Source organism: Urocitellus parryii, chromosome 2, assembly GCF_045843805.1.
Source record: "Urocitellus parryii isolate mUroPar1 chromosome 2, mUroPar1.hap1, whole genome shotgun sequence".
Taxonomy (NCBI): domain Eukaryota; kingdom Metazoa; phylum Chordata; class Mammalia; order Rodentia; family Sciuridae; genus Urocitellus; species Urocitellus parryii.
In genome coordinates this window covers 213,381,555-213,408,765 of record NC_135532.1, presented here as the reverse complement: position 1 = coordinate 213,408,765, position 27,211 = coordinate 213,381,555, and the positions used below count along the sequence as shown (strand labels likewise).

General features: G+C 34.1%; 3 protein-coding genes across 4 annotated transcripts; all 3 read left to right on the top strand.

Annotated features, from left to right (window-relative positions):
* Nucleotides 1-3,640: 3,640 nt before the first annotated feature.
* On the top strand, nucleotides 3,641-3,859 carry LOC113176313 (keratin-associated protein 19-3). The gene has a single exon (XM_026380778.1). It carries the CDS (start codon nucleotides 3,641-3,643, stop codon nucleotides 3,857-3,859), a length of 219 nt encoding a protein of 72 aa, XP_026236563.1.
* Nucleotides 3,860-12,750: 8,891 nt separating this feature from the next.
* On the top strand, nucleotides 12,751-18,639 carry LOC113176315 (keratin-associated protein 19-6-like). Of its 2 annotated transcripts, none has more exons than XM_077795041.1 (2): nucleotides 12,751-12,909; nucleotides 18,526-18,639. In XM_077795041.1, the coding sequence occupies exons 1-2, from the start codon at nucleotides 12,751-12,753 to the stop codon at nucleotides 18,637-18,639; spliced, it is 273 nt and encodes a 90-aa protein (XP_077651167.1). The 2 variants fall into 2 exon arrangements, with proteins under 2 accessions (XP_077651167.1, XP_026236567.1); XM_026380782.1 differs by lacking the exon at nucleotides 12,751-12,909 and adding an exon at nucleotides 18,421-18,505 and having other exon boundaries at nucleotides 18,548-18,639.
* Nucleotides 18,640-21,873: 3,234 nt separating this feature from the next.
* Nucleotides 21,874-22,092, top strand: LOC113176295 (keratin-associated protein 19-7-like). Its single transcript, XM_026380759.2, has one exon. The coding sequence runs from the start codon at nucleotides 21,874-21,876 to the stop codon at nucleotides 22,090-22,092; it is 219 nt and encodes a 72-aa protein (XP_026236544.1).
* The last annotated feature ends 5,119 nt before the right edge of the window (nucleotides 22,093-27,211 follow it).

Genomic DNA, 27,211 nt, shown 5'->3' with positions numbered 1-27,211 from the left:
CTCCATCTTTTCTTTACTATATTATCATCCTAATGACATTAAAGACTGTTCCAACTGCAAAAGGAAAATAAAAGTCTAGATATAGTCAAGAAATAAATCTCCATGCAGTTTTATTTGATGAGAATCAGCATTCACCAGAAAAGTTTGTTTGCTTGTTCTCTCTTCCCCCAACTTCTTTCTTTTTTCCATTAGATTTGTAATCAATTGGTATTCATCACAAAGCAAGTGTTTCCTTGTAGGTATTTCACATAATATGATCCATGTAATATCTAGAAATATATTGTTTTTCCCAAATAGAAGGGCACATTCAAGTGATGGCATAAAGTATAGTCCATTATTATTAATAGATGGGATGAAATTCATCAGAAACAAGAGCTGTGTCCAACACTGACTATTGCACAGTGCTGCCCCCTATAGAGCAGGTGTGGAAACTTCAACAGTGACTCCCCTGGAATAATAAACATCACAAGTGTCAGAATCAAGTCAAGAAAATAGTTCAACCCAAGCCCCGTGCCCTCTCCACAATGCTAATTTTCTTTCATTGCATACTCCAAACTTGAATGCCATCTGGAAAATTCTTATTACCATGAAGGGCTTGAATTTTATTGCAGTGTTTGTGGAGGTTAATTCTATCTTTTAATTACATTAGACTTCTTTTTTTTAACATTCCTATTGTTAATTTTTTATTGTATTTTATCTCCTATGTATAATTTGCTAACTTAGCTATACCTAAAGGCAAGTGAAGAATGACTAATGTTACAAGTCCATACTCAAGATCATGTCTTTTTATATGAAAGACTTGAATTTTTTCATACAGTACAAAGATAAAACAAAATAAAACTCAGCCAGAATTGATGATTTCTGCTTTTCACATGTTGTTACTTCATGTCAGGGGGTGAGGAAGTAAGGCAGATAATGTTCAAACTCCCTGAAAAGAATGTTAACTCATAAATGTGAATTCTAAAATATTCTGTTTTGTGCAAGTCAACATCTCTATGGATTGAGGAGAAATTACAAAGTTGCAAAGAAAATAAATTATCAGAATAATTAGAATGAATTAACATATTTTTGTAACATACATTTTGAGATTTTATTAATTTGTGTCTGAGTTAAGGGAAAGCATAGGAATTTACAACAAAATCTTCCTTTACATGCAGGTAAAGGCTGTCACTCATCCCAAGTTCGAACCTATTTTCCTTTTTTCTATCTATTATGATGGAGTTATTCAATATAGTTTCAAAGTAAATTTGAAAGAGAAAAGAAAAAATAAAAAGATAATTTTTCAGTTCACTTTAGGTTTTACAACTTAGCATACAACCAATATCTTTTCAAAGAAATGTGTGTCACTCTATTATAATGGATATCTTCATTTGTTTATTCTTTCACTTGAAACTAACAAGGGAAAACCTGTTCTGTAAATTGTATATTTGAGTAATTTTTTTCTTTTACAGCTAATAATAAATGGTTTTGTGGAAAGTGTTATGTTTTATTCCTTCAAAAAGAATAAAAAGGATAGTCGCTTATTTGATTATTGAGGTTTTGAATTTATGTCTTGCCTGGTTTTACATTTTTGTGGATATGTACTTATCCATCTCAAACACCTGTTAGCTAATAGTCATTCTCACTTTACCTGGCTGAGTTATATGGACAAAAATGTGGTATATTAACTATTATTTGTGCTTCTAGGTATTCAAAAATTCTCATTGAGAATAAAAATTCATTAGCAAGACTGTGGCAACCTGGTGAAAGCCTGTCTCAAAATAAAAAAAAATTGAATAAAAATGCTAGGGGTGTAGTTCGGTGCCAAATTACCCTGGGTTCAATCCCCAGTACCAAAAAACAAAAACAAAAACACAAAGTAAAAGAGAGAGGTTTAAAATTCAGCTTAACAACTTTATCAACCATTTCAAGTGCAGTTGATAAATAAGAGTAAAACATTATTTATATGGAAATATAATAACATTTTTTAGGTTAAACTCTCCTCTACACATTAAAAGACATACTGAGCCATTTTTCTCTCAGAGCAACTTGCTAAGGTGTCCTAAGGGTATTGCCCAGATTGGGAGAGCCAAGCGATTTCCTGTTAATCTACGTAGGACTTCTCCAGTAGTTCAATAAAGAGTTATTAATTCCCTAGTGTGTTGTTTACAAGAACTGAACAATTTATTATAGGAAATTTACCTTTGAAAGAATACTTGTAAACCTCATAAAAACTCAGTAACATGTTCAAAGTCACATGAATTAAATGTGCTTTTAGTGATCCAAGCTGAAAGTTAGTGCTACATGGAGATTAAACCAGGAGAGGGACAGTCTTGGACCTGGTGCATTGACTCATGAACTGCTGGTCTAATGAGCCAAGGACAAATTTCCTAATGGATATATGTCATTTTGCCACTGTGACTTCATTGTGAAAACCTTGAAGACCACCTATATTTTTAAAATCTGTCAGAAAGCCTTAGGGAATGGGGTATGTTTTTAACAGGATACCAGAAAGAAAGTCTTTTAACAGATAAGGAGGGAGTAGTCTAAAGTTTTCCAGAGTATAACTGGATACCAAATAGACACAAAAACAAAGGTAAATATCTTGTAGTTAATATGAAGGTGAAGGAGAAATGAGGAAGCATTAATTGAGATAAATAAAAGGAAGTCAGTGCAAAAGGTGTGATAACTGTGTTCTTTTATGTGGCTGTTCCTAGTAAGCACTGTGAGAGCAGGAAGAAAAGAAAAGGTAGAGTATGAATGAAAATAATGTTGTGCATGCATTACTGAAAGGGGAAAGAGAGGAATAAATTGGCTGGAATGTGTACAATAGAAAAGACACAATCTACAATTTTGTAGGACTTTGAATAGAACCAAATATAGGGGAGACGTAGGGGATTTCAAATAAAAACTAAACTATTACTCTGATAAGCCTGATTACAAGACAGATTTTGAATTAATGGTTATGTATTTTACAGCCTAAAAGGTTTCTGAAGCTGGTGTGTAATTCCAAAATATTACAAAGATTATTATTATTAAAATGCTAAAATTTGCCATGCACCTTCTTCCCATGAGACCATAGGCTATTGTACACAGCAGGCCAACAAAGACTTTTTGATTTAAGATGCTTTCATATATTTCAAGAATAGGCCCTTTCTTAAGTCCTCACTTTGAGAAATATGCTTTCTTTTTGAAAAATGCAGATGCAACATCTGCAAACTGAGCCAGTAGGTATGGATACAGTAGGAGATGGAGTCATCATTTTGGGAGATAACAGAACAGAGATAAAATAAAAATACATCACATGTAGATGATGCAATGTACTTGGTAGCAAGCCATTTTATTTAAGGCTTGGAATGTGTGTATTTTGAAGAGTCAGTCATTTCTTCTCATAAAGGTGAGACATTAAGTTAAAGGACATCCCAAATAGAACATTAAATAAACTGAAGTATTTTAATGAGAATAAGGGCCTCTCTGTGTCATGAGATAGCAGATTAATGAGTTGTGACATTAAAGGTAATACCTAGAGTGACACAAAAGGAGGGTGTGCTCATGACTATTCTGTGCTCCGTCAGGGTATATAAGCATCCTTTTGCTCATGTTGGCATTCACACTTGTGATCTCGCCCTGAACAGCAAACCAACTCACCACTCCTGACACTATGAGCTACTACGGCAGCTACTATGGAGGCCTGGGCTATGGCTTTGGAGGCTTCGGTGGCCTGGGCTATGGCTATGGCTGTGGCTGCGGCAGCTTCCGCAGACTGGGCTATGGCTGTGGCTATGGAGGCTATGGATATGGCTCTGGCTTTGGAGGCTATGGGTATGGATTGGGCCGCCCATCATACTATGGAGGATATGGATTTTCTCGCTTCTACTAAAATCATGGGTGTCCTGGAAACCCAACACCTAAAGTCAAAAGAAGATCACCAATACTAGACTTCAATCAACTAAAGCAAACAAGCTCACCCTGGGCCAAGCCAAGATTGAAGAGAATTTAGCATCTACTATTTTAAGAATAATTATCATCTTATAATTGCCTACATCATGTCTTCTTGTATCCCCATCTATACTTTACAAAATGTAACCTTTTTAGTTTCCCTTTACAATAAATTATCCTAATTTGAAACAGCATTCATGGCTTTCATTTTTCATTTAACTTTTTACTATACTTGTTAATACACTTGGTTTAAAAAAGGACTGCAAATGTGACTTAGTATTGAATGCCCCTGGGTTCAATCCCTGGTTAAAAAATTAAATATATATATATATATATATATATATATATATATATATATATATATATATACATACACACACACACACACACACACACACACATATATATATATATATATATATATATATATATATATATGTTAAGAATTAAAATGTTTAAGTACTGATTTATTGTACTTGGAACTGCAAATGAGTACAAGATCTCTGAAAGGAAGATTTCTCAAAGAACTCTGAATGAAACCAACACAACACCCAGATAGCCCACTGCTTGGTATATGTCTGAAAGATCTAAAAATCAGTATTGTATAGAGATACAGGCAAATCAATATTTGTGGGAGAATAATTCACAATACCCAAGTTATGAAACCAGCCCAGATACCCATCAACAGATGAATGAAGAAATTTTACTCAACCATAAGGAAGAATGAAATGTTGGCATTCCCTGATAAATGGTTGGAACTGGAAAACATCATACTAAGTGGCCCAAGTCAGACTCAGAAAGTCAGAGATAGAATGTTTTCTCTCATACCTGGAAGCTAGAGCAAAATAGGGGGTAAAACACACTCAGTATAATGCAATTTTGCCACATTATTACACCCCTGATTGCAAGATTATATTGATTGAAGCTGGAATTAAAAGAATAGCTCTCTAGAGCTTCATTTCCTTTCAAGGAAAAGCTATGCCTACTCATAAAATTAATGCAATTCACAATAAGGGGGTGGGAGCTAGGGAAGAATAGAGGTACTTTGGGTTAGACAGAGGGGAGTGAAGGGAGGGGAAGAGATATGGGAACTAAGAAGGGTATTAGAATGAATCAGACCTTATTTCTCTATGTACATATATGATTACCCAACAGGGGTGATTTTACATTGTGTACAACTAGAAGAGTGAGAATTTATACTGCATTTATGTCTGGTGTGTCAAAATGCATTCTACATGATGTAGGCTCCCTATTTACCTCTCTTATTGTTTCTCTTGCTGACAAAAAACTTTTTAGTTTAAGTAAGTCCCATTTGTTGATTCTTGTTATTAACTCTTGTGCTATGGGTGTCCTATTAAGGAATTTGGAGCCTGAAGCCACAATATGTAGATGGGAGCCAACATTTTCTTCTATCAGACGCAGAGTCTCTGATATCAAGCTCCTTGATCCATTTTGAGTTAACTTTTGTGCATGGCGAGAGGAGGGGATTCAGTTTCATTTTGTTGCACATGGATTTCCAGTTTTCCCAGCACCATTTGTTGAAGATGCTATCCTTCCTCCATTGCATGCTTTTAGCCCCTTTATCAAATATAAGATAGTTTTAACTTTGTGGATTAGTTAGACAAAACCATGGAATTTGCAGGGAAATGGATGGCATTAGAGCAGATTATGCTAAGTGAAGCTAGCCAATCCCTAAAAAACAAATGCCAAATGTCTTCTTTGATATAATGAGAGCAACTAAGAACAGAGCAGGGAGGAAGAGCAGGAGGAAAAGATTAACATTAAACAGAGACATGAGGTGGGAGGGAAAGGGAGAGAAAAGGGATATTGCATGGAAATGGAAGGAGACCCTCATTGTTATACAAAATTACATATAAGAGGTTGTGAGGGGAATGGGAAAAAAAAAACAAGGAGAGAAATAAATTACAGTAGATGGGGTAGAGAGAGAAGATGGGAGGGGAGGGGAGGGGGGATAGTAGAGGATAGGAAAGGTAGCAGAATACAACAGTTAGTAATATGGCATTATGTAAAAATGTGGATGTGTAACTGATGTGATTCTGCAATCTGTATTTGGGGTAAAAATGGGAATTCATAACCCACTTGAATCTAATGTATGAAATATGATATGTCAAGAGCTTTGTAATGTTTTGAACAACCAATTAAAATGCATTCTACAGTCACATATAACTAATTAGAACAAATAAAAATAAAGAATGCATCACAGAATCTTCAGCCCCACAGCTGAGGAAAGATCTGACAGAGTTCAAAAGGCAGAAAGACATCATCCAATCTGCCAGGCTTATTTGTGATTTTATAGCTTCCAGTTGATTAAATGAGAAATAAATATTTAAATTGACAATTATCTTTCAATTTAGAGTGTAATGAAAAATAGTATCAGTTTTGAAGAGACTCGACAAAAGAATTAAAATGAGATGCGAGGTATTCAAAATTCCTTAATTACAACAAAAAAGTATTAAATATACACATGTTAACATATTGGATTTCATGACAGTAAAAAAAAAACTTTTCATATATAGACATCTTAAAGGGAACAAACCAAACATATACTTAAAGTAAATATTTTCAAGACAAACATCTGACAAAACATCTGTCTATAAAGAGCTCCTATAAATCAATGCTGATATTACAAGCCCTCTTGAAAATGGGCAAAACACTTGAGCAGGACATTTCAAAAAGAAGGTATCTAAATGACCAATATGAAATGATGCCCACTGTTATTGCCCATCAGATAAATATCAAAATAAAACAATACTCTGCTATTATTACTGCATGCCCACAAGGGGAGTCAATAGTTAAAACAGGACATTGCTATAGATGTGTCTAGAACTGTATTATATGCTAGGAAGACTATAAACTTAAAATTTTCCCTTTTGGAAAGCTACTGACAAGATCTATTGATGTTAGGTGTTAAAATTTAAAAAGATAGTTACGTCTGGGAAATATATTGATTAAAAAGAATCAATGGAAACATTCTGGTATATGGCATGCTTGCTGAAGTAGTAGAGGCATACAGTTCTGCCCTCACTGTTCATGGCAGAAGTTTTCTAACCTCACCTCCAGGGGATGCCTAAACTTATTAAGATAGCAGCAAACTCTATTTCTCCCATGCATATGTACTCAAGACAAAATTTATTTGACATACTGGATGCAATATTAAAAACTAATAATTAAATAGAACATTTATCACAGTATATTGTAATAAAAGTCTTGTGAATGTAAAGTCTCTGAAAATGTTTTGTGTGATTAGCTTCTTATCATGGTGATATGAGGTGACACAGTGCCTACATGATGGAATGAGGTGAGGTGATGCTGGCATTGTGATGTATTAGCATTGGCTACTTAAGAGTTGCTTGAACACAAACTCGGCTACCAGGACAGTTGCTCTGGTAACTGAGATGGCTAAACCATAAGCCCTTAAATAAACTTTTCCTCCTCTACAATTGTGCTGGTCCAGTCATTTTAGTCATAGCAGTGTGAAAGCTCATTAAAACAAACACCATGTTTGACTGTAGGCAACTAAAAGTGTAGAGAATGAAACTGCAGATGAAGGGAGCAGCTTTCTCACTGCTGTGATTAAAAGTCCCAAAAAGGACAATTTTAGAGGAGGAAAAGTTAATTTTGGGACTCACTGTTGCAGAAGTCTCAGTCCATAGCAACCAGCTCCAATTCCTCGGGATTCAAGGTGAGGCAGAACATCATGCTGGAAGACTATGGCAGAGGAAAGTGGCTCACATGATGATTAGGTAAGAGAGAGAGAGAGAGAGAGAGAGAGAGAGAGAGAGAGAGAGAGAGAGAGAGAGAAAGAAAATCCACTTGCCAATTACAAAATAAACAGCCAAAGGCATGTCCCCAAGGACCCACCTCCTCCAGCCACACTTTACCCACCTTCAGCTATAGCTCAGCTAATCCAATCAAGGGATCAATTTGCTAATTGGGTTGAGAGTTTCATGATCCAATCATTTCATTTCTAAACCTCTTGCACTATCTCACACACGAGCTTAGGGGAATCCTTCACATTCACACCATACCATTTCATACTACAAAAAATCATCAAATGTTACACTTAAATTTATATAATGATATACTCCATTATCCTGCATGTATTATGTTTCCAATAAAATAACAATTGTAAATGAAATAAAGGTTATATATTCTTCTAAAATCAAAAATCTCTTGATCTCATCTCTTCTTAAAATCCTATTGGTTGGATGCATTCAGCAAATTTCCAAACCTGTGTGGGGCATAATGCTCACATTTAAAGACTTTGGAATTCACTCATCTATGCAACACTTACTTATGGTGTTGTCACAGCATAACAGTTATTGTAGAGACGTAAACCCATCTAGTCCTGAAAATACACCATTGAAAATCAGATTTAGGACAAAACTTATTTGTCTTTCATTTGTAGGAAAAAGAAAATTAACAGAATTTGAAAGGTTTAAGGTTAAAGTTACAGTCACAACTGAGGGAGCTTAACCATGCTAGAGGTCAGTTTTGACTGTAGTTCACAACTTCTTCGTGCCAGATTATGGACTTTTCCCTTCAGCTCTTCTTTTCTACCCTTATCTTTTAATATTATTTCGGAATCCTGTGGATATTTTAATGCACTTTGGAGATCCTAATGTTAATGATATCTATTGAATATAAAAGAGTCCTGGGTTTAAATTTTCATTTTATATATAATATCTAAATACTCATTGAATGGGTAATTGATATTGCCTGAAAAAAATAATAAAAAAGGACACAATAGGCAAAGAGAACAAGAGCAAGACCTTATGGTGAAAGTGAAGATACAAAATGAAGCAGGAGAAAACAGGTTATTTATGTCTTATTAATGTATTGATGGGCTCTAATCTTGCTAAGTAAAATAAGCCAGACTCAGAAACATTAAGGGTCAAATGTTTCCTTGATATGTGGAAGCTAAAACAAAATAAGAACAAAAAAAGGGAGCAGATTCCATGAAAATTGAATAGAAGAGAGATCAGTGGAGTATAGGAAGGGGCATGAGGGAGAAGACGGAAGGAAGAGAAAAGGGAGGAGCGTTGTAATGAATCCTATCTAACTTTCCTATGTACAAATATGAATAAGCCACAGCGAATTTCACCTTTATTTGTACCCATAATGCACTAATTTGAAAAAGTAAAAATGAATAGAAAGTCAGAAGAGTTGAGCAATGAGAACCAGGGGAAGGAGAAGGAAGAGAAATTTGAAGTACTGGGGACTGAATTGGGGCAAATTATATTCCCTATATGTATGATTATGTCAAAAAGAGCCCTAATATTATGAAACCTAATATAAGGAACCAATAAAAAAAGCAAATTTACCCAAAGAAAATTATTTTAAAAAATATGAACTATTTGATATAGTATGAAGTACATTTGGTTTAAAATGTACACAGTAATACACAAGATTACACCAAATGTTTACACTTATAGAATTATCTGGTTTGTACCTACGAGTCATATACCCTACTGGAACCCATTAACCCACAATATTCTGTTTGTAGAATATTCAGAGGAATTCCAGTAATATGGTGACCTAGGTTAAGGTCAAGGAAATCAACATGAGCACCATAGGTTCTCACTGAGAAGTTCTGGGGGATCATTTTTGAGACTCATTTAAACCCCCTTCATCTAATCACCTCAAAAATGTCTGGGGAACTGAAAGCACCTGTACAAAGGGTCTCTCTTTGTTTTGTCTGAGCAAATTGTTTTTCCGGGACAAAAAATAAAAAATACAGAAACCATCAACCCAGAGGATGGAGATTGTGGGAAGCACCCTTCTTTCTATAAAATTTGTTCCTTTGTTTTCTATAAGCATCTGAAGCTAAAGATTGATTAAAATGAATACTGATAACTGTACAAGGGAGAATTGAAATGGATTGTGTATAAAGTAATTTATTATAAAAGACTTTATCTGTCCACTTCTATATTATACATTGTCTCTGCAGAACAGAAGATCTATACCTGAACTGCTATCAAAATCTCCACGCATTTACACCACGTGTATTATGCATTCTGAATTCACTATCTACTCCTAAAATTAAATGTAAAAGTTACTAGAAGAAGGAAAATAGGTTTACAAGTATAACATTTTAATCATATGTGGTCTTTATCCTTCAACATTGTTATTACAGAGTATGTGCACTCAATGTGAGTATATTGTCAGCTGTGGCTAGGAGACATTTACCTCTAAATCATACTGTCTTACACCAAAACAAACAAATGAGAACAGAAACAATTTTTAAAATGATTGGTTTTAATAGATTTACATATTTCAGAATTTCATGTATGTTAACCTGGTAACTAAGGGGAGAACACATGGTGGATTATATTTTAAAAGGGATTTTTAACATGCCTAATAGGATGGCTGAAATTCAGAGCACTGGCAACAAGTGTTGGTGAGGATCTGGAGTGACAGAAAGTCTCATAGCTTATGGGAATGTGAAATGGTACAGCAAATTTGCAAGATCATTCGGCAGTTTCTTGTAGAGCTAAAGACACTCTTACTATAGAATCCAGTAATTGCACTCTTTGATATTTACTTAGATGAGTTGAAATCTTATGTCCACCTGAAAATATGAACACAAATGTTTATAGAAGTTATTATGCTTTAACTTTTTGCAGTATACTCCAAAGGCTCATGTGTGAGATAATGTAAGAATGTTCAAAGGTGAAGTGTACAATAGGTGGATTAATCCACTGATATATATTTACTGGGTTGATAACTGTAGGCAAGTATGGTGTGGCTCAGGGAGAGCCTTCACACTTTATATTTTACCCCTGCTGAGCAGACCTTACTCTCTACTTCCTGGTTGCCTTGTCCTGAGATGATTTTCACTGCCATACCATTCCACCATGATGTTTTGCCTTACCTTGGGCCCTGAGCTATGGAGTCCTCTGACCATGGACTAAACCTTTGAAACCATGACACAAAATAAAACTTTCCTCCTCTAGGTGGCTTTTGTCAGGTGTTTTAGTCACAGTAATGAAAAACTGACCAAAACAGAAATTTTATGCATAGTTGTTATAACTTGAAAACAAAGCTGCCTTTCATGAACTAAATGAACTCACAAACTGTGTTACATGTATACAGTGGAATAGTAGACAGGGATAAACAGAAATGAGCTACCGAGGAAAGGAGGGCACTTTAAAAGCATATTGCTAAATGAAAGAATTCAATGAGAAAAGGCCACAATACTGTATGGTTCTGACTATAAGATATTCTGGAGTTTTCCTCTATAAGAATCTATAGACAGGATAAACAGATCTATAGTTGCCAAGAATTTTAGAGAAGTGAAGAAAGAGGAGGTGAAACTTGAGTTTTTGGACCAGTGAAATTACGATAATATAATTGTTTTAGCCTGACTTTATAATCTTGCCTAAACCCACAAAACTGTAAAATATAATGAGTAAATCCTAATTAAATGGTGGAATTTTAGTTCTTAATAATTTATCAATTTGGTTCATCAATTGTAATTCATGAGCAATAAATTACTAATGCTAAATGTTAATAAGAGGAAACTGTGTATAAATATGGAGGATATAAGAAAACTCTATTTATAGTCAATTTTTCTTTAACTGTAGAACAGTTCCAAATATAAAGTCTATTAACTTTAAAAAGGATATATAAGATATAAATATATTGATCAGGAAATGGCAGAAAACAATAAAGAAAGGGGAAAAATGCTATTTGCATTTTTGGAAAACATTGAAAGGATATGTCAGGTAAGAGGGTTAGAATCTGAGAAGCAGATTCCTTATCAGCCTTTAAGGTTGCTTCTGAGTTAAATTTTTTTGACTTTTTTTTCTAGTTATACTTGGACACAATACCTTTATTTTATTAATTTATTTTTTATGTGTGCTGAGGATCGAACCCAGCACCTCACACATGCTAAGCAAGTGCTCTACCACTGAGCTCTAATCCCAGCCTGTGAGTTAAAATTTTGATCAAAGTTTCTGAGCAATTTTTTCACATAGTTTCAAAGTCAACTGAACTATACGATACAAAGAGTGAATCCTAATGCAAAGAATGGATTTTAGTTAATAATTAAGTGTTAATAATAGTAAATAACAATCATAAAACCATAACAATCATAAAAATCAGAAATATTTTATTACCCAAAGTAGTAAGCAACAGTAATGATAATGATACATGTTTCAAAACTTAAAAACGAGATCCCTTCATTATTTCTAGAATTTATTGCTAGTGGACAACATCTGAATCAATGCTTTATGACTTTTAAATGTTTATTTTCTTATTGCTGAAGAAAATAAACATTTAAGGCTGAGGAATAAGATGCTTTAAAAGGATATGAAGGATTACAAAGCACTGAATTTGGCACATTGCTTTATTTTGTAAATTAAGCATATCAATTCAAGGAAAAACAGACATGAAAATAATATTTACTTGAAAAACACGACTATTAAATGTGATTAACATCATATGCCTGTTTATGAAAAATTCTATTTGAGGAATGGTATGCCAGACTTTGAAGACAAAGCAAATATTGAAGCAAGTAAGGTCAGTCTTCTCATTAAATGATGCAATAAGTTTTAAGGGCCACCCTAACTCTGTAGCTAAGCACACTCAAATAATTTAAAGAATGCAAAGCTTGCTCCTCGTGTCAGAAGACAGTGAGTTAATGAGTACAGTTAAGCAATTGGAATTTTTAAAGATGACACAAGCAGGTTATGTACATGACTTATCACATGCTCTGAGTTTGGCATATAAGCACCCCCCTTCACCTGCTGACATTCACACTCAGGAGCTTGTTTTGAACAGCAAACCAAACTCAACATCTTTGAAACCATGTGTCACCACAGCAGCTACTACGGAGGCCTGCGCTATGGCCTTGGAGGCTTCGGTGGCCTGGGCTATGGCTATGGCTGTGGCTGTGGCAGCTTCCGCAGACCGGGCTGTGGCTGTGGCTATGGAGGCTATGGATATGGCTCTGGCTTTGGAGGCTTTGGAGGCTTTGGAGGCTTTGGATATAGATGTGGCCGTCCATCATGTTTTGGAAGATATGGATTCTCTCACTTCTACTGAAATCCTCCCCAGAGGAACATTACTTCTGAGTCCATAAGAGGATTAAGCAAATTTGGCAAAAATTGAATCAAACAATGTTTCTCTGGACCAAACCAATAGCCAAAAATATTTTAAGAGTCTATTTTAAGAGTATTTTCATCCTGTAATTACATGCATCCTGATGTCCTCTATCTGTACTTGAATAAATATAGAATATTTCAGCTGTCTTAATTTGAATGGCATTTATCAATGCATTTATGTGTTTAAATGCTAGCTTTATCTTTGTTGTTCATTTTTCTTCTTGAGTGCTTTCAAAAAGTAATTAAATAAATAAAGTAAGTAGTAAACAATGCTGATGCTAAATTCAAATAAAATTAAAGTATTAAGATGAATCAGAAAGATTCAGACTAGCGTGTGTGTGTGTGTGTGTGTGTTATCATGTTTAGACCTGGAATGTCCCCAGTGTACCATGTATCAAAGGCTTGGATCCTCATGCAGTAGTATACAGAGGAGGAGATTTGGGAAAGTGATTAGGTCAAGAGGGCTCTGACCTCATTGATGGATCAATTCATTGATGAGTTAATAAAAATGGACTATTGGAAGGTGGTAAAAACTGCATGCAGATGGAGCATGGTTGGAAGAAGTAGGTCACTCAAAGCATACCCTTAGGATCTATATCTTGCTCCAGACTCTTTCTATTTTTCTTTTTTGCTTCCTGGCTGCCAAGAGCTGAGAAGCTTTTTACCATCTTGCATGTCTACCATGATGTTCTGTCTTAACTTAGGTTCAGAGAAAAGTATAACCATCTGATCATGGACTGAAAATTCTGAAACCATGAGCCAAGACAAACTTTTCCTCCTTGAGATTTTTATGTTTTTTATTCTGTTGTATGGCTTTCTCTTGAGGTCATGAAAATTAAATACAGTAATGGAAATCTCACCAATGCATGGGGATTGAAACTTGGTCCTTCTGTATGAGGCAAGCACTCTCTCACGGAGCTACACACCCAACCCATTTCAGATTTGCTTATTAAGCATAGAAAAATATCTTTATGCAGCCTGCCTGTAAGAATTTGAATCCATTTAGTCTTAGTATATTACTTTACATTGGCAAGCATGAAGCAGGAATGCTGAGTGATTCCAGTGGAGGACTTCACTACTTAGTTTAATAGAGTATAACAATATTTATTCAGTTTTCTGTAATAATAAATAAAAATAATCAATGCAACTACCAGGAGAGAATGCTTAGTACATCTACTATAATATAGAATTATCACAGTACTAGATATTGAATTTATTGCTTTTATGTATTCTTGGAGAATTACAAAGAAATATTCCAGGATATCTTTACTTGCAGGGAACATATTTGCTTATCCTTTGGATAACATATAAAAATACAATCATCAGACCCAAAACTGATGCATTGTTGGCAAAGTTGAATAGGTAGAAGGTGACACCATAAAACTTGATTTATTTGTGAGTTATATGGCTTTCTCTTGAGGTAATGAGAATTAAATACTCAAATTACCACTGTCTGTTTAGTTTCCTTTAAAATAATTGATTAAAGGGCAAAATGTTTTAAAGAAAGCTGACAAAATATTAAGTAATAATATTAAATATTTCTTAATTAGAACCAACAGCACTAAACATGAAATTAATTGATTAATAAAGTAGATTTCACTATATTATTATATTCTTATATGGATACTACTTAATGTGAAATAAAACTAACTACATAAGGGGCGAAACTATTGTCAATTCATAAGTCTGACAAAATGTATAGATATACAAAAATATGTAAATAAGTCCTGCTAATAAATACTAAAATATTATAAGCCAAATATAAAATGGAAAAAATATTTGAACAGACACTTCACAAAAGAGGATATCTAAAGTGACCTGTAAGTGTATGTAACAATCACTAATATCATTAGGAATTAGGTAAACCAAATTAAAATAATATTCAGATATCACTATAGACTCAGAAGAACGAAAAAAATCAATGATCCTAAAAATGATCTCTATATGTAAATATGTAAAACATCAATTAATTATATGTTTAAAATCAATTTGAAGGCATATTTGCATTGGGATTAGCCAGCCTTCATGTTAGTGTTGGGTCCTGATACAGTTGAGGAACTACTTGTCTCCAATATTATTTCCTACACCCCATCTTTTTACATTGTATTTATAGTTTTGAAGATTATAAAGACATTCCCAGTGTTAGTAGTCTCTCGATGAACTCTACAGGGTCTTTGGAGGTGGAATATAATCAATATTTAAGACCCTATTAATATTTAATAGATTTGAGAACAAGATAGATATTGCTTGTGTATGAAAAAATGAACAGAAGGAAAGCAAAGGGAAAATTTATTGTGAAATAAACTCATAAATGCAAGGTTTTAAGAACCGAATAAAAAGTGACATGAACCAAGGAGAACTGACTTTAATGTTTGAACAACAGTATGCTAGGATTATCAGATCAAAATGGCTTGTATTTATGAAACAAGGAAAATAAAATTGGAAACTATAAATTATGGTGATCTATGTTTTAAACGAATAGAAAAGTGATGACCACATCTCCACTTTTTCCCTAAAGTTCTCTCCTGATACACAGAGCAGATGAGTTGATGCCTCTGGGATTTCCAATGCTCCCTTCCTTCTGAAAGAGACCTCACAAGGCCTCTGAGCAGATATGATAAACTGTAGAGTCTTGAATGCAACCAAATCCCTTCACTGAATCATAAGTGAAACGTAACAGTTCAAAGAAAGCCAGAAGTGAAGAAATGCTCAATTTCAAAACCATACTACCAATACGATAGGTCTGTGGAGACTACTGTTTAGGGGGTAGTGTGTCCTGACTTTAAGGACACTGAAATTTCTTCTTCAGTTTTATAGTTCCAAAGTCGACAGACACAGGCATAAAAACAAAAACCATCATCAGTGTTACCAGACTGGGAAGTCATGGGTACAGGACTCCTAGTAAAATGTATTGTCATTTTTATCATGTTCCTTTTTATAACTTACTTTTTATCTGAGTTTTTGGAAAAAAAAACAGTTTAAATTTATGGAGAAAGGTCTCTTACCTTCCAATGGAAGATTTGGCCAATGGAAGATTATATTTTCACTATTTTGCAACACAGGATCTAAGCTTCATGATCAGTTTACTGTCTTCTTGGAGCCAACTGCAAAGAAAAGGATGATAAACAGTTGTCCAAGTTATTGAGTCCACTGAGGTAAGAGAAAAATAACCTCAAAAGAAATACATGTTTCTCAATTTCTAAAAGTAATCAGCAGCCAAAGTATATTGCCATTGTTATTTTTTTTTCAACCTAAAAAAATTGATAAAAAGTATTTGAATGCTTTGGCTTTCATTCCTATACTTTATAGAATCTTTTTATAACTTATGAATATATAAATATATATGTGTGAATGCATATCACAGTGAGATATACATTAGATAGATAACTGTTTTTCTTTGAGAGAAAATAAATCAGGTTAAATAATAAAAATATATCAGGGCATATTTCACTACTGAGAATTTTTTAAAAATTTGCAATATCTATCTGTTTTTATGTGAAATAGACATAGCTATATGCATCAGAAGCAATAACATCAACAGCCCTTGATCATTTCAACACAACCTAACAAATTCACCCAAGCATTCATGAGATTCTTAAACTTGCTTGGCATGTTTATATTTGCTTACCTCCAAAATGACTCATGGAGAATGAAACATTTTGCCATCAGTTACCTTTTTCAGAATGAAAAGTAAAGATGGAATAAATCTTGATAAAAGTTAAAAACGTATTTAACAGCCATGGCAAATACTGAGCTAAATATTCCTTTCAAACCCATGAGCCATTGTGAGTCCATATTCTACTTTAGATCATTTCTACGCTTTGTACTGGTCAAATTCACTTTTCATTCATCCAACAAATAGGTTTTCCCTCCCTTTTTAGAAGAATAGTGAAAGAATCCAGATGAGAAAATGTATTACCAAGAATATTATTTGTAGATCTCAAAACAAAATTAAACAAAAACCTAAAGAACAAAAATACTCTCATACATGTTTAAAGTCATGTGAAGCTGATTGAAGACCCAAGCCCAAGACATGGTCATATTCCAGTGCAGTTTACATTTTTGGCTTGGTTTCCCATCTTTGCAGAGGAGGTTGAAGATCTCTGCAAAGACTAATCTGCTCCCTTTTCATCCTGGTTTCTGCTTACAGCCATTTCAAAGCTGTGATTAATATTTGGGGATTTTCCTAGGCATCAGGACTTTAAGATGCCCTGTTAAAAATAGCATATAGGAGCGTAGACATATTTCTTAAAACATTTGTAAGCTTAATAAATAATGTCTTGTGTAAGCATGTTAGCTGATTGTTAGGAAATAAGTGGAATGAAAACTATGAAACAATATGCAAAGGTAGATACATAATTCTCAAAGCAGACATACGAATAGAACAATGAAAGTCTGCTTGTAGAAACATATAAGAACAAAATAACCAAATGGTGTTGGTATGTGCTGGGAATTAATTCAACACATGGTTGAAGGGAGGTTTGATAAGGAAAATAGACATATGGATTATGAAGAATGGTAGACAAGGAAGAAAAGCATGTAAAGCATGAAGCCAAGATCATCTGACCATTTAGATGATACTTTGTATAGAATCTATTCTAGAAAAGTAGGTCATGGCATGAAGAGAGTATATGTGAACAGATGTTCAGGCTGGTTATAAAAGAATTTATTTTGGGACGGTCCCTCAGTTTCTGACATACAGTTTAGTACATTGATAAATTAAAAAGAGTTTTGTGAGCTGATATAATGACTTTTTATTCATCAGTTTCCATATTTATCAGTGATAATCAGATTTATCTACTCAAAATGATTGCTTTTGTTTTGAAGTAAAGCATATTCTTGATTTCTCAACCTAAGAAATAAATTTTACATTTGCAGACTCTGTTAGGTTTCAAGATTTTAAACTTGACCATTTATTTGAATCTGAATGGGTGTAAAAGATACCAGTTCCAAAGAATAATATGAAAAATAGAAATAAGAATATATTTAATGAGAAAACACTATCAAAGTTGTATGATGCAACATGCTTCATTATAAAGAATTCTATTCCAGAAATTTTTAATTTTGTAACATTGAAGACATAGACTTTGTCTCATTAAGAAAAGAATGTAATGAGATCAAGATCAGACTAACCAGGCAGTGAAGCAATTTAAAAAATTTTAACGAGTTGTATTCCTCTCCTTGTGTTAGCAAACAGATTAATGAGTTGCTTCAACTAAACTAATAATTTAGAATGATACAAAACAATGGCTCCCGGGTTTACCACATGCTAGGCTCAGGACAGGTGTGTATATAGGCATCCCCTTGCACCCACTGACACTCACACTTAGCATTTTCTTCTTGAACAGCAAACCAACTCACCACTCCTGACACCATGAGCTACTATGGCAGCTACTATGGAGGCCTGCGCTACGGCCTTGGAGGTTTTGGTGGCCTGGGCTATGGCTATGGCTGTGGCTGTGGCAGCTTCCGCAGACTGGGCTATGGCTGTGGCTATGGAGACTATGGATATGGCTCTGGCTTTGGAGGCTTTGGATATGGGTGTGGCTGTCCGTCATGCTATGGAGGATATGGATTCTCTTGCTTCTATTGAAATCCTGCTCTAGTAATTCAACATCTGCTATTATGAGGGGACTTGCTAAAACATTCTTCAGTCAATGGACTTAGATGACTTTAGACTTAAAAACAGGTGAAATATAAGAATTTCAGAGAAATCAGAAATTATTTTGTGACTTCATCCTAGATTGGAGATGCAGAGCTGGTTAAATTCCCAATAAATGATCTAATATGAAATTAAAAATATGGCTTTTGTTTGGTTTATTTAATTCAATTATGTATCCATACTTAAGTTTTGAAAATTGTCAAGTAGAAATATAGTGCACACATGATTATAAATGCATGTAAATGAATATATGGAAATTGAAAAGTAGAAAACATTCCAAACATAAAGAAAAATTAAGGAGAAGAAAAATATGGTTGCCTTGATTTAATCAGGACTTGGTATATATACATATGTTGTGATATCACACCATACCTTGTTAGTATTTCCCTTTTCTTAGATTAATACTTAGGTTTATTTAACATTTTATTTTTCTTATACTGATAAGTGAACCAAACACTTAATATTTTATCTGACTCTGAATGTCATTATCTAATGACCCAATGTTAAAATTCAACTCTGGGTTAAAAATCAAACCAAATGTCATTATATAGTGCTCTTTTTTCAGTCAATGTTGTTGAGTGTGAGTGGACCACCATAGTGGGTTGAGCAAGAAAACAGAACTATGCAAATCTGTCAAAGATCAAGTTATATAGCCTGAATCAGCTGCACAGGGTGTCTCTAGAAGCATTTTTTTTCTGACATGGATGGTATCTCTAGGGATATTGTCCATGTAGTAAACAATATAATTATGACTGATGTTGATAGTCTTAGTATAATCCATATCATAATTTCATTTTAAGATCACATTGATCTATATTTAAGTTGAGAAAAAATATTTGAAAGCACAACAAAAGTTGTTTCCCTCTGTGTAAAAAATACAAAAACATTTTTCATTTCTTCCTCTACCCATAATAAATGGAATTCTAGGTCACAAATTAAAACTTCTAAAAAATTAATAATGATGCAAATGTGCTTTTGATCCAGTGAAATGACAGACAAAATAACATCCTTTCAAATAAAATTCCTTTGAGACATCTTTAACTTGTACATTCAGTGAACAAAAAGCAACAAACAGATTTTTGCATACTTTTCAAACTGTTCTTTTCTTGTCATTATAGTGAAGAAATGTTACACAAATAATAGATGTTTTCTTTATTGAATATGTATAGTTCACTGTACTATTAAAGCTTTCCATTTGTGTATCGTATTGTTTACATATATGGAGACAGTCTTATGTCTCAAAACCAAAAATAGGCTTTGATCATAATCACATTCGATGACAGAGTTACACAAGAAGAATATGAAATCCTTAAGTATGTTATTTTTTTACAGTTCTAAATAGTGCATTAAAAATTAAATTATCAATTTTTCTGAAATGGTGAGTAAAAATGGATTGAAGTTGGGTCAGAGTAGCATAAGTATCACAGGGCAAGACTAGTATTGGGTTCAGTGACATTCTAATACCAGACATCTTATTGGAACTCATGTCTAGCCTTAAACATTTTTCTAGAATAACCAGTAAGTAGCCCTCATTGTGTTGAGTGGCCTTGCTTTAATGTCTGTTAAAGTCATATAACCATATACTTCATTCAAAAAATGTTTTTGAGTATTAACTAAATTTTATTCTTAATTTTGACAATAGGTCAGGGAACAAACCCAGTGGGGGAAAAAATGTGTCCCTTTTCAATTATGAATAAACTACTACAGTATTCAAAGTATGTCACTGAAATATTACTCAAAAATATAAAACATATACTATCAGCATAACTAGAGTCATATGAAACAAGTAAGTTTTATGAGTTTCAAATGTTAAAATGTGCACTTGGTGAGGCTTAAGGTGAGGTCAGACATGGGTGTTTCTTCCTCTCTGGGCTGAACTGAGTGACTCTGTGAACACCCGGCTAACAACTGGTCCTAAAAAAAAATGTCTCTTTACTCTATATTTAGACTTTTTTTGTAATTTTGTCTTCTTTTTAGATAATTTCTTAAGTTGTTCTAAATACTAAAAATCCTTTTAACTTTCCAAATGATTTTAAGAGTTGAAATATGTTTCAAGTGAGAAATAACTTTATCAGTATCTTAGAAAGATCTGATTGATATTTTTGGACAGAATAGTTAGAAATGGCCTGGAAATGAAATATGGGTTCAGAACAGGCCAAGTGAAGACAAGGGTAAATTTTTACTGACCATGGAGATCTGCATAAAAGGGATATAGTATTAATTTGAAAAAAAATGGTTATAGTCAAAACCATAAGACATGCTTCATGCTTTCAATTGGATACAGTGATGAAAAGTGGAGCAAAGGACATTGGGTGATGCTTGAAGTGAGATTTGAAAAAGGTACAAGCCTCATGTCTAATGATTAACCATAAAGAGGGGGAGATGATGCAAGGAGCATGTTTAGTCTTGCATGTGGGATTGCTGAAGCCAGAACTTATTACAGAGAGAGGACTAGGTTCTAAATAGAGAACTCTAAGAAAACTTCTCCTGAGATGGGTTTGTGATCCCTATACTAGTCTCTCCACTGGTGATTCTACAAATATCTTGGATATTAGTTTGTAAATCCAAAAGTAAATATGTCAACTGTGTTTAGTGAAAGTTCTAAAACTCTAAAGTCAGGTGATGTTTTGCTATTGTTTTCTGGTACTTTCAGCCACTGAATCAAATATTTCTTGTTTCTCATGTTATAAAATATGTAGGTCTTTTCAAGAAATTGATAACTTTAAAAACCCTGCCTGCCTATTACTTGAAATATTGCAGAATCCATTATAATGACCACACAATTCCTTTAGAATATATTTAGTTAGATATTTTAAAGTATTTAATGACTGATATCTTGTGGCTAGGAATAAAGAATTCTCTTTAGGATTTGGTATGTGTATACTTGGAAAAAACAGCAAATTCTTCCAATAAAATTAAAGCAATAAGATAAAGGACATCTAAGTAGGTAGCCAAGCAAGTTCAGACAACCTTAGTAAATGGTTTTCAAGAGACAATAGATTAATGAGTTGTCTCAGACAAGTATAATGCATGGAATGATACAGAAGGAGGGCACATGATTTATCACATGCTCTGATCTACTATATAAGCAGCACCCTGCACCTGCTGAAATTTACACTCAAGATCTTGCCTTGAACAGCAAACCAACTCACCACACCTGACACCATGAGCTACTATGGCAGCTACTATGGAGGCCTGGGCTATGGCCTGGGAGGCTTTGGTGGCCTGGGCTATGGCTATGGCTGTGGCTGCGGCAGCTTCCGCAGACTTGGCTATGGCTGTGGCTATGGAGGCTATGGATTTGGCTCTGGCTTTGGAGGCTATGGGTATGGTTTGGGCCACCCATCATACTATGGAGGATATGGATCCTCTCACTTCTACTAGATGATTACTGAAAACAGAAGCAGAGAAAAACCTTCAATTGTGTTTGCTCATATCCCTTGTCTTATTCTGAAAAAATCCACCCTATTTTCTCCATCATCAATTGATTGATATTTATCATTGTTTAAGTTACTTCTATGAACATATAAAACCATTTCTCTGGCTCCATACATTCATGATATAATGCATATTTAATATCTATAAGCATTCTAGTTTACTTTCCTCATTTGGATTTAATTTTCTTACCACCTTTACTATGACATTATCTTTCGGGCAAATACCTAGGGAACAATTATATTTTGCATTTATCTCATAAATTGATTGCTTAAAATAAATATATTTTTGTTATTTTCTATGTTTTTTCTTATATTAGTTTAACAAAACAATTACTGTGAAGAAATTTACCATGAAGAAGTGAGGTCTGTGTTCCAATAACACAGTCTGATGAGAACATTTGTAGTGCGCTTTTATACATACTCAGGAGCATAAGATATCATATTAATGATAAATGTAAACAGCTTACCTCCATTAAATCACTGAGGATAAGTGTCTTTCAAGTGTTCCTAGAATTACTATGGAGATGGCCATTCTCATATTCTGCTACACGATATTGCTGTTCAATGAATACCATCTTGGTACCGTTGTTACAGTCAGTCATACCCTTGCATTTTTTTCAAACTTTCTTTTGGTGGAATGAAGCAGATTGGCAAGTAATATTTATTTCCTAAGCAATCTATGTTTTTCATCAACTGAGGGCCATTGTCCCTTATAATTCTGACGTACTTAATGGCCATGATACAAAAGAATTATATGTTACAATGTTCTTTAGAAAACTGGGGTAGGGGGTGCAGGTGTAGGATTTTCAGATTTCTTTTTGTGTTCTATTAGAGGGCCCTTAATGTACTGTTGACTTTCTTATGAATGGATGATGACACACAATCCAATTTTACTAGTGCACTAAATGCTTTGCTGATAAGATCCCCTCTTGGCTGCCAATTCTGGCCCCATTAGTCAATCAAGATCAAATAACCCAGTTCTTTCTTCCCTTAGGATTGTTCCCACCCAGAAACTTCCTCAGTTCTTCCAGAGCGAATTCCCTTTTGTTTCTTCTTCAAGTCTATCACTCTTGGTTAGACACTTTAGAACTTCAACAGTGATCACAGTTGGAGCACTCATCTAGTAAACTTCTTGGAGAACTTTAAAATTGTCCAGAGAAGCCTGCTCCAACAGTGTATCGGATATGATCAGACATATCTGAACTTAAATTCAAGTTTGGACCCCTGTGATACATTTCTTATTCCCCTTCAAAAGGGGAAAATAGCTCTATGTACAGTTTCTCATAGAAAAACTATAAATCTTCTTTACCTATATATAGTTTTTATTTCAAATCAGAAAGCCAAAAAAGGGAGGGAAGGAAGGAAGGAAGGAAGGGAGGGAGGGAGGAAGGAAGGAAGAAAGGAAAGGAGAAAGAGAGGGAGGAAAGAAATTCATAGTTCAATAGATCAGTCACTCACATAAAAGGCCTTCATTGTATTTGTGAGAATGAAATGAGAAACACATAACCATGCTTACATATTGTTAAAATGGAAACCATCAATTCAAGACTTCACAGTCTTTTTTGCAATTCAAGTATTTAATTTTTCCTGTGTGGTCTTGAATCCTAAAATTTAGTATCTTCTAAATCCGTTGGACAAAATAAGAGTTCATCAAATAGTTATTTCATGCTTTAAACTAAACGAGCATGGGAATGGTCCCTATATATTAGTTATGCAGTTACTATTCTGTATGATTTTCATCATTGAGTTTTCATTCTTCATCATCAACTATAAAATTCAACAATATGTAAACTAGTATGCATGCAAATTTGCATTTTCTTTCTTAGGAATGTAGTTATATAAAAACTTGCTCTGATAAATGTATTTGGAAAATCATGTTTCCTTTTAAAGAATCATTGTAATGTATAAGATATGAGAACTCTATATAATTTTCTCTAGACAGATATTACATCGACTACAGATGACCATGTATATCATGCACATTTGGTTTAATGGCTGGTCTTACTTGAAGACCCTTTTGATTTCTGTTATGAACTGTCTAGATACTATTAAATTTGATTTGTGCCCAAATATAATTACTGATTCTCCTGAATGTCATGGCTTTTAGAAGCGTATCGCAAAAACTACGTTTACACTTTTGGTTAGATTGTTAAAGAATTGGAAGCTGGGAACATGAAACACATTTCAAAACTGCAGCCACTAAGTAGTTCTGTTGGGAGAACTGAACATTTGTTCATATATATTACATCCATACAATATTAAAACACATTTCTTCTGAATGCCACTAGAGAGGAAATCTCTAGATGAAAAATATAGGCGCTAATTTTGAAGAAGGCATAATACTTGTAAGTATACCCCAGTGTGCCAATGAGTAGTGGTTGCATAAGTTAGGGTACTGGATGAACATTATAGAATAAAATTGGAGGATGAATAATTTCTTGAAATATGAATGCAAAGAGTAAGTTATTTTACCTCTACTGGAAAAAAAATTTTACAGACATAAATCATGATAACTGATTATCATCAAACTCATTCAACTGGTCACAGGCAATCCAGTGATGAAAATCAATACAAACACTCTTTAATAATTAAAAATGTTCTGTTATCACAAAGGAAGAGTTTACTATTTCAATGTCTATAGATAAAAATTTCAATATAACTGATCAGTTTTGCCAATCTGAATAAAGGTTTTTCTATTTTTTAAATATTTGGAAATATGTTTGACATATATCATTGCTAGCCTTTGAAATTTGGAGATTAAATTGAAGCACTGGATCATCTAAGGTTCTGACTATGAACTTGGAGATTTTGAGGCTTGGTATTTTTCTGTATTTTATTGTGTTTCTGTCACTCATCTTCCTGTGGACTACAGAGACCATACAGATTGGTTGATAGTGGTGCTGTGATCCATACAGTCCCCCAGGAGAAAGTGTGAAGAGGCTTCCTGCACTCATCTCCCATCTCTTTATCCAGTTGGTCAATGTTCTTTAATATACCTATATGTCTTTTTTTCTACTTAGGAATCTCATTTTATCCTTTCCCATTAATGTGCTATTATTGTTAGTCTTTGGCACTTGTACTATTTATGTACCTTCTCATCTATTACTATCTGGTCTCCCAAATTAAAAACCTACCACTTTTGTTAATCCCTTAGTTAAAAGTCCCTTGTTTTAAATAGTTCTGTTATGGATTGAATATGAGGTGTCTCCCAAAGGCTCAAGTGTGAAGTAATGCAAGACGGTTCAGAGGGGAAATGATTGGTGTGTAAAAGCCTTAACTCAATCAGTGAATTCATCATCTGATGGGATTAATTGAGTGGTAATTGAGAGCAGGTGGGGGCACTTCGGGACTGGCACTGAAGTATGTATTTTTTATATGGTGAGTGGAGACCTGACTCTGCTTCCTGAACTTCATGTGAGCTCCTTCCCTCTGTCACACTCTTCTTCCATGATGCCCAACCTCACATTGAGCCTTGAGGAAGGAGGCTGCTGTTTATGGATTGAAATGTCTGAAATTATGAGATGCTAGATAAACTTTCCCTCCCCTAAAATTGTTCTGGTCAGGTCTTTTAGATGCAGCAGTGAAAAATCTGACAAAAATCAAACTCCTTCTATCTTTTATTGAAATGTATATAATGTAGCTATCAATATGCTGACATAGAAAGGAATCTTAGATAATTCATTTAAACTAAAATGTCTAGCAGAGCATAGGCCACAGAATTGGTCCACTAGGTATGGTCCTTAATAAACCTTCAATGAATCAATATGAGTTTATCCAAATAATTCATAATCTTTGTTAAATATTTGCCTTTACACTAGTAGCTCCTCCTTCACCTCCATTCTTTTATTCACTTCTCATAATGAGTACCTAATCATGTTCAAAACTCATTTTAAGTAATTTCTCTATAGAGAGAAACTCACTGATTTCAGCAGAAATATAAGAGCATTTTGTTCAAATGCCACTTCCTGTTCCCTATGTAACTTTTTCTTCCTGGTCCTTATCACTAGTGGACATTATACATTAGCTTGTTTACTCACATATTTGTGTTGGTGTGTGTTTGTGTGTGGTGCTGGGAATTGAACCCAGGGTCTCATGGGTGCTAGGCAAACTATTACCACTGAGCTGCATGCTCAACTCCTTACTCACATCTTCTGTCCTCAGGAAATTTAAACTCCATACCGATATATAATTTTTCCCTTTTATTCATGTCTGCATGTACTAGGCTTAGGACATGCCTGGCACACAGAAAGTATTTCATAAAATATATACTTAATAAATCTATGAAAACACAAACTCATTGATTAATTATTGATTTCCATGCCAGTTTCCCTATTGATGTATGCACCCTTTTATTATGATGATTCTTTTTATGAAGAAAAAAGCTTTATTTTCTTGTTAAATAAACATTAAGCTTTATTCATTTCCCAGAGATATTCATTAACTCTGAAATGTGCTAAGAAGAAGGGACAGTCATAAACCAATATCAGTATCACCAATAGTTCAAATTTATGAGACCTTACTTTGCTACATGCATCATCACACCTAAATTTAATATGCTATGAAGTAAATACTATTGCTAGAGATATGCAATAAGTGAGGAAACAGTGATTTAAAAATATTGAACAACTTATCTAAAATCATACAGTAATGACTTGTAAGGTAATAGAAACTTATGAGAAATTTAAAAAGTAAAAAATTTTGACCCTAAGTGTAAGTATGCGCAAGAGAGAAGAGGTAAGCAAGACAAGCATTCCTAAAAGCATTCAATGTTTATCACAGAGTTTCACCAGCCACACTTACGAATGACAGATTTCAGTCAATATTCTTCTAGGACATCAAGAGAGAGATATTCCTTCATCTCGCCTTCCGTTTTCCAGAGTTATAGTTAGGTTTTTCTCACCTGTTAGGTTTTGGTCACTATAACAAAATGCATGATCATAAATTTATAATGAGAAAAGACTTATTTTGGTTTAGAGTTTGAAACTTCCATTCTACAATGGGTTGGTCCCATTGCTTTGGGCCTGTGGTGAGGCAGCACGTTACAGCAGAAGCATGTGGTAGAGTAA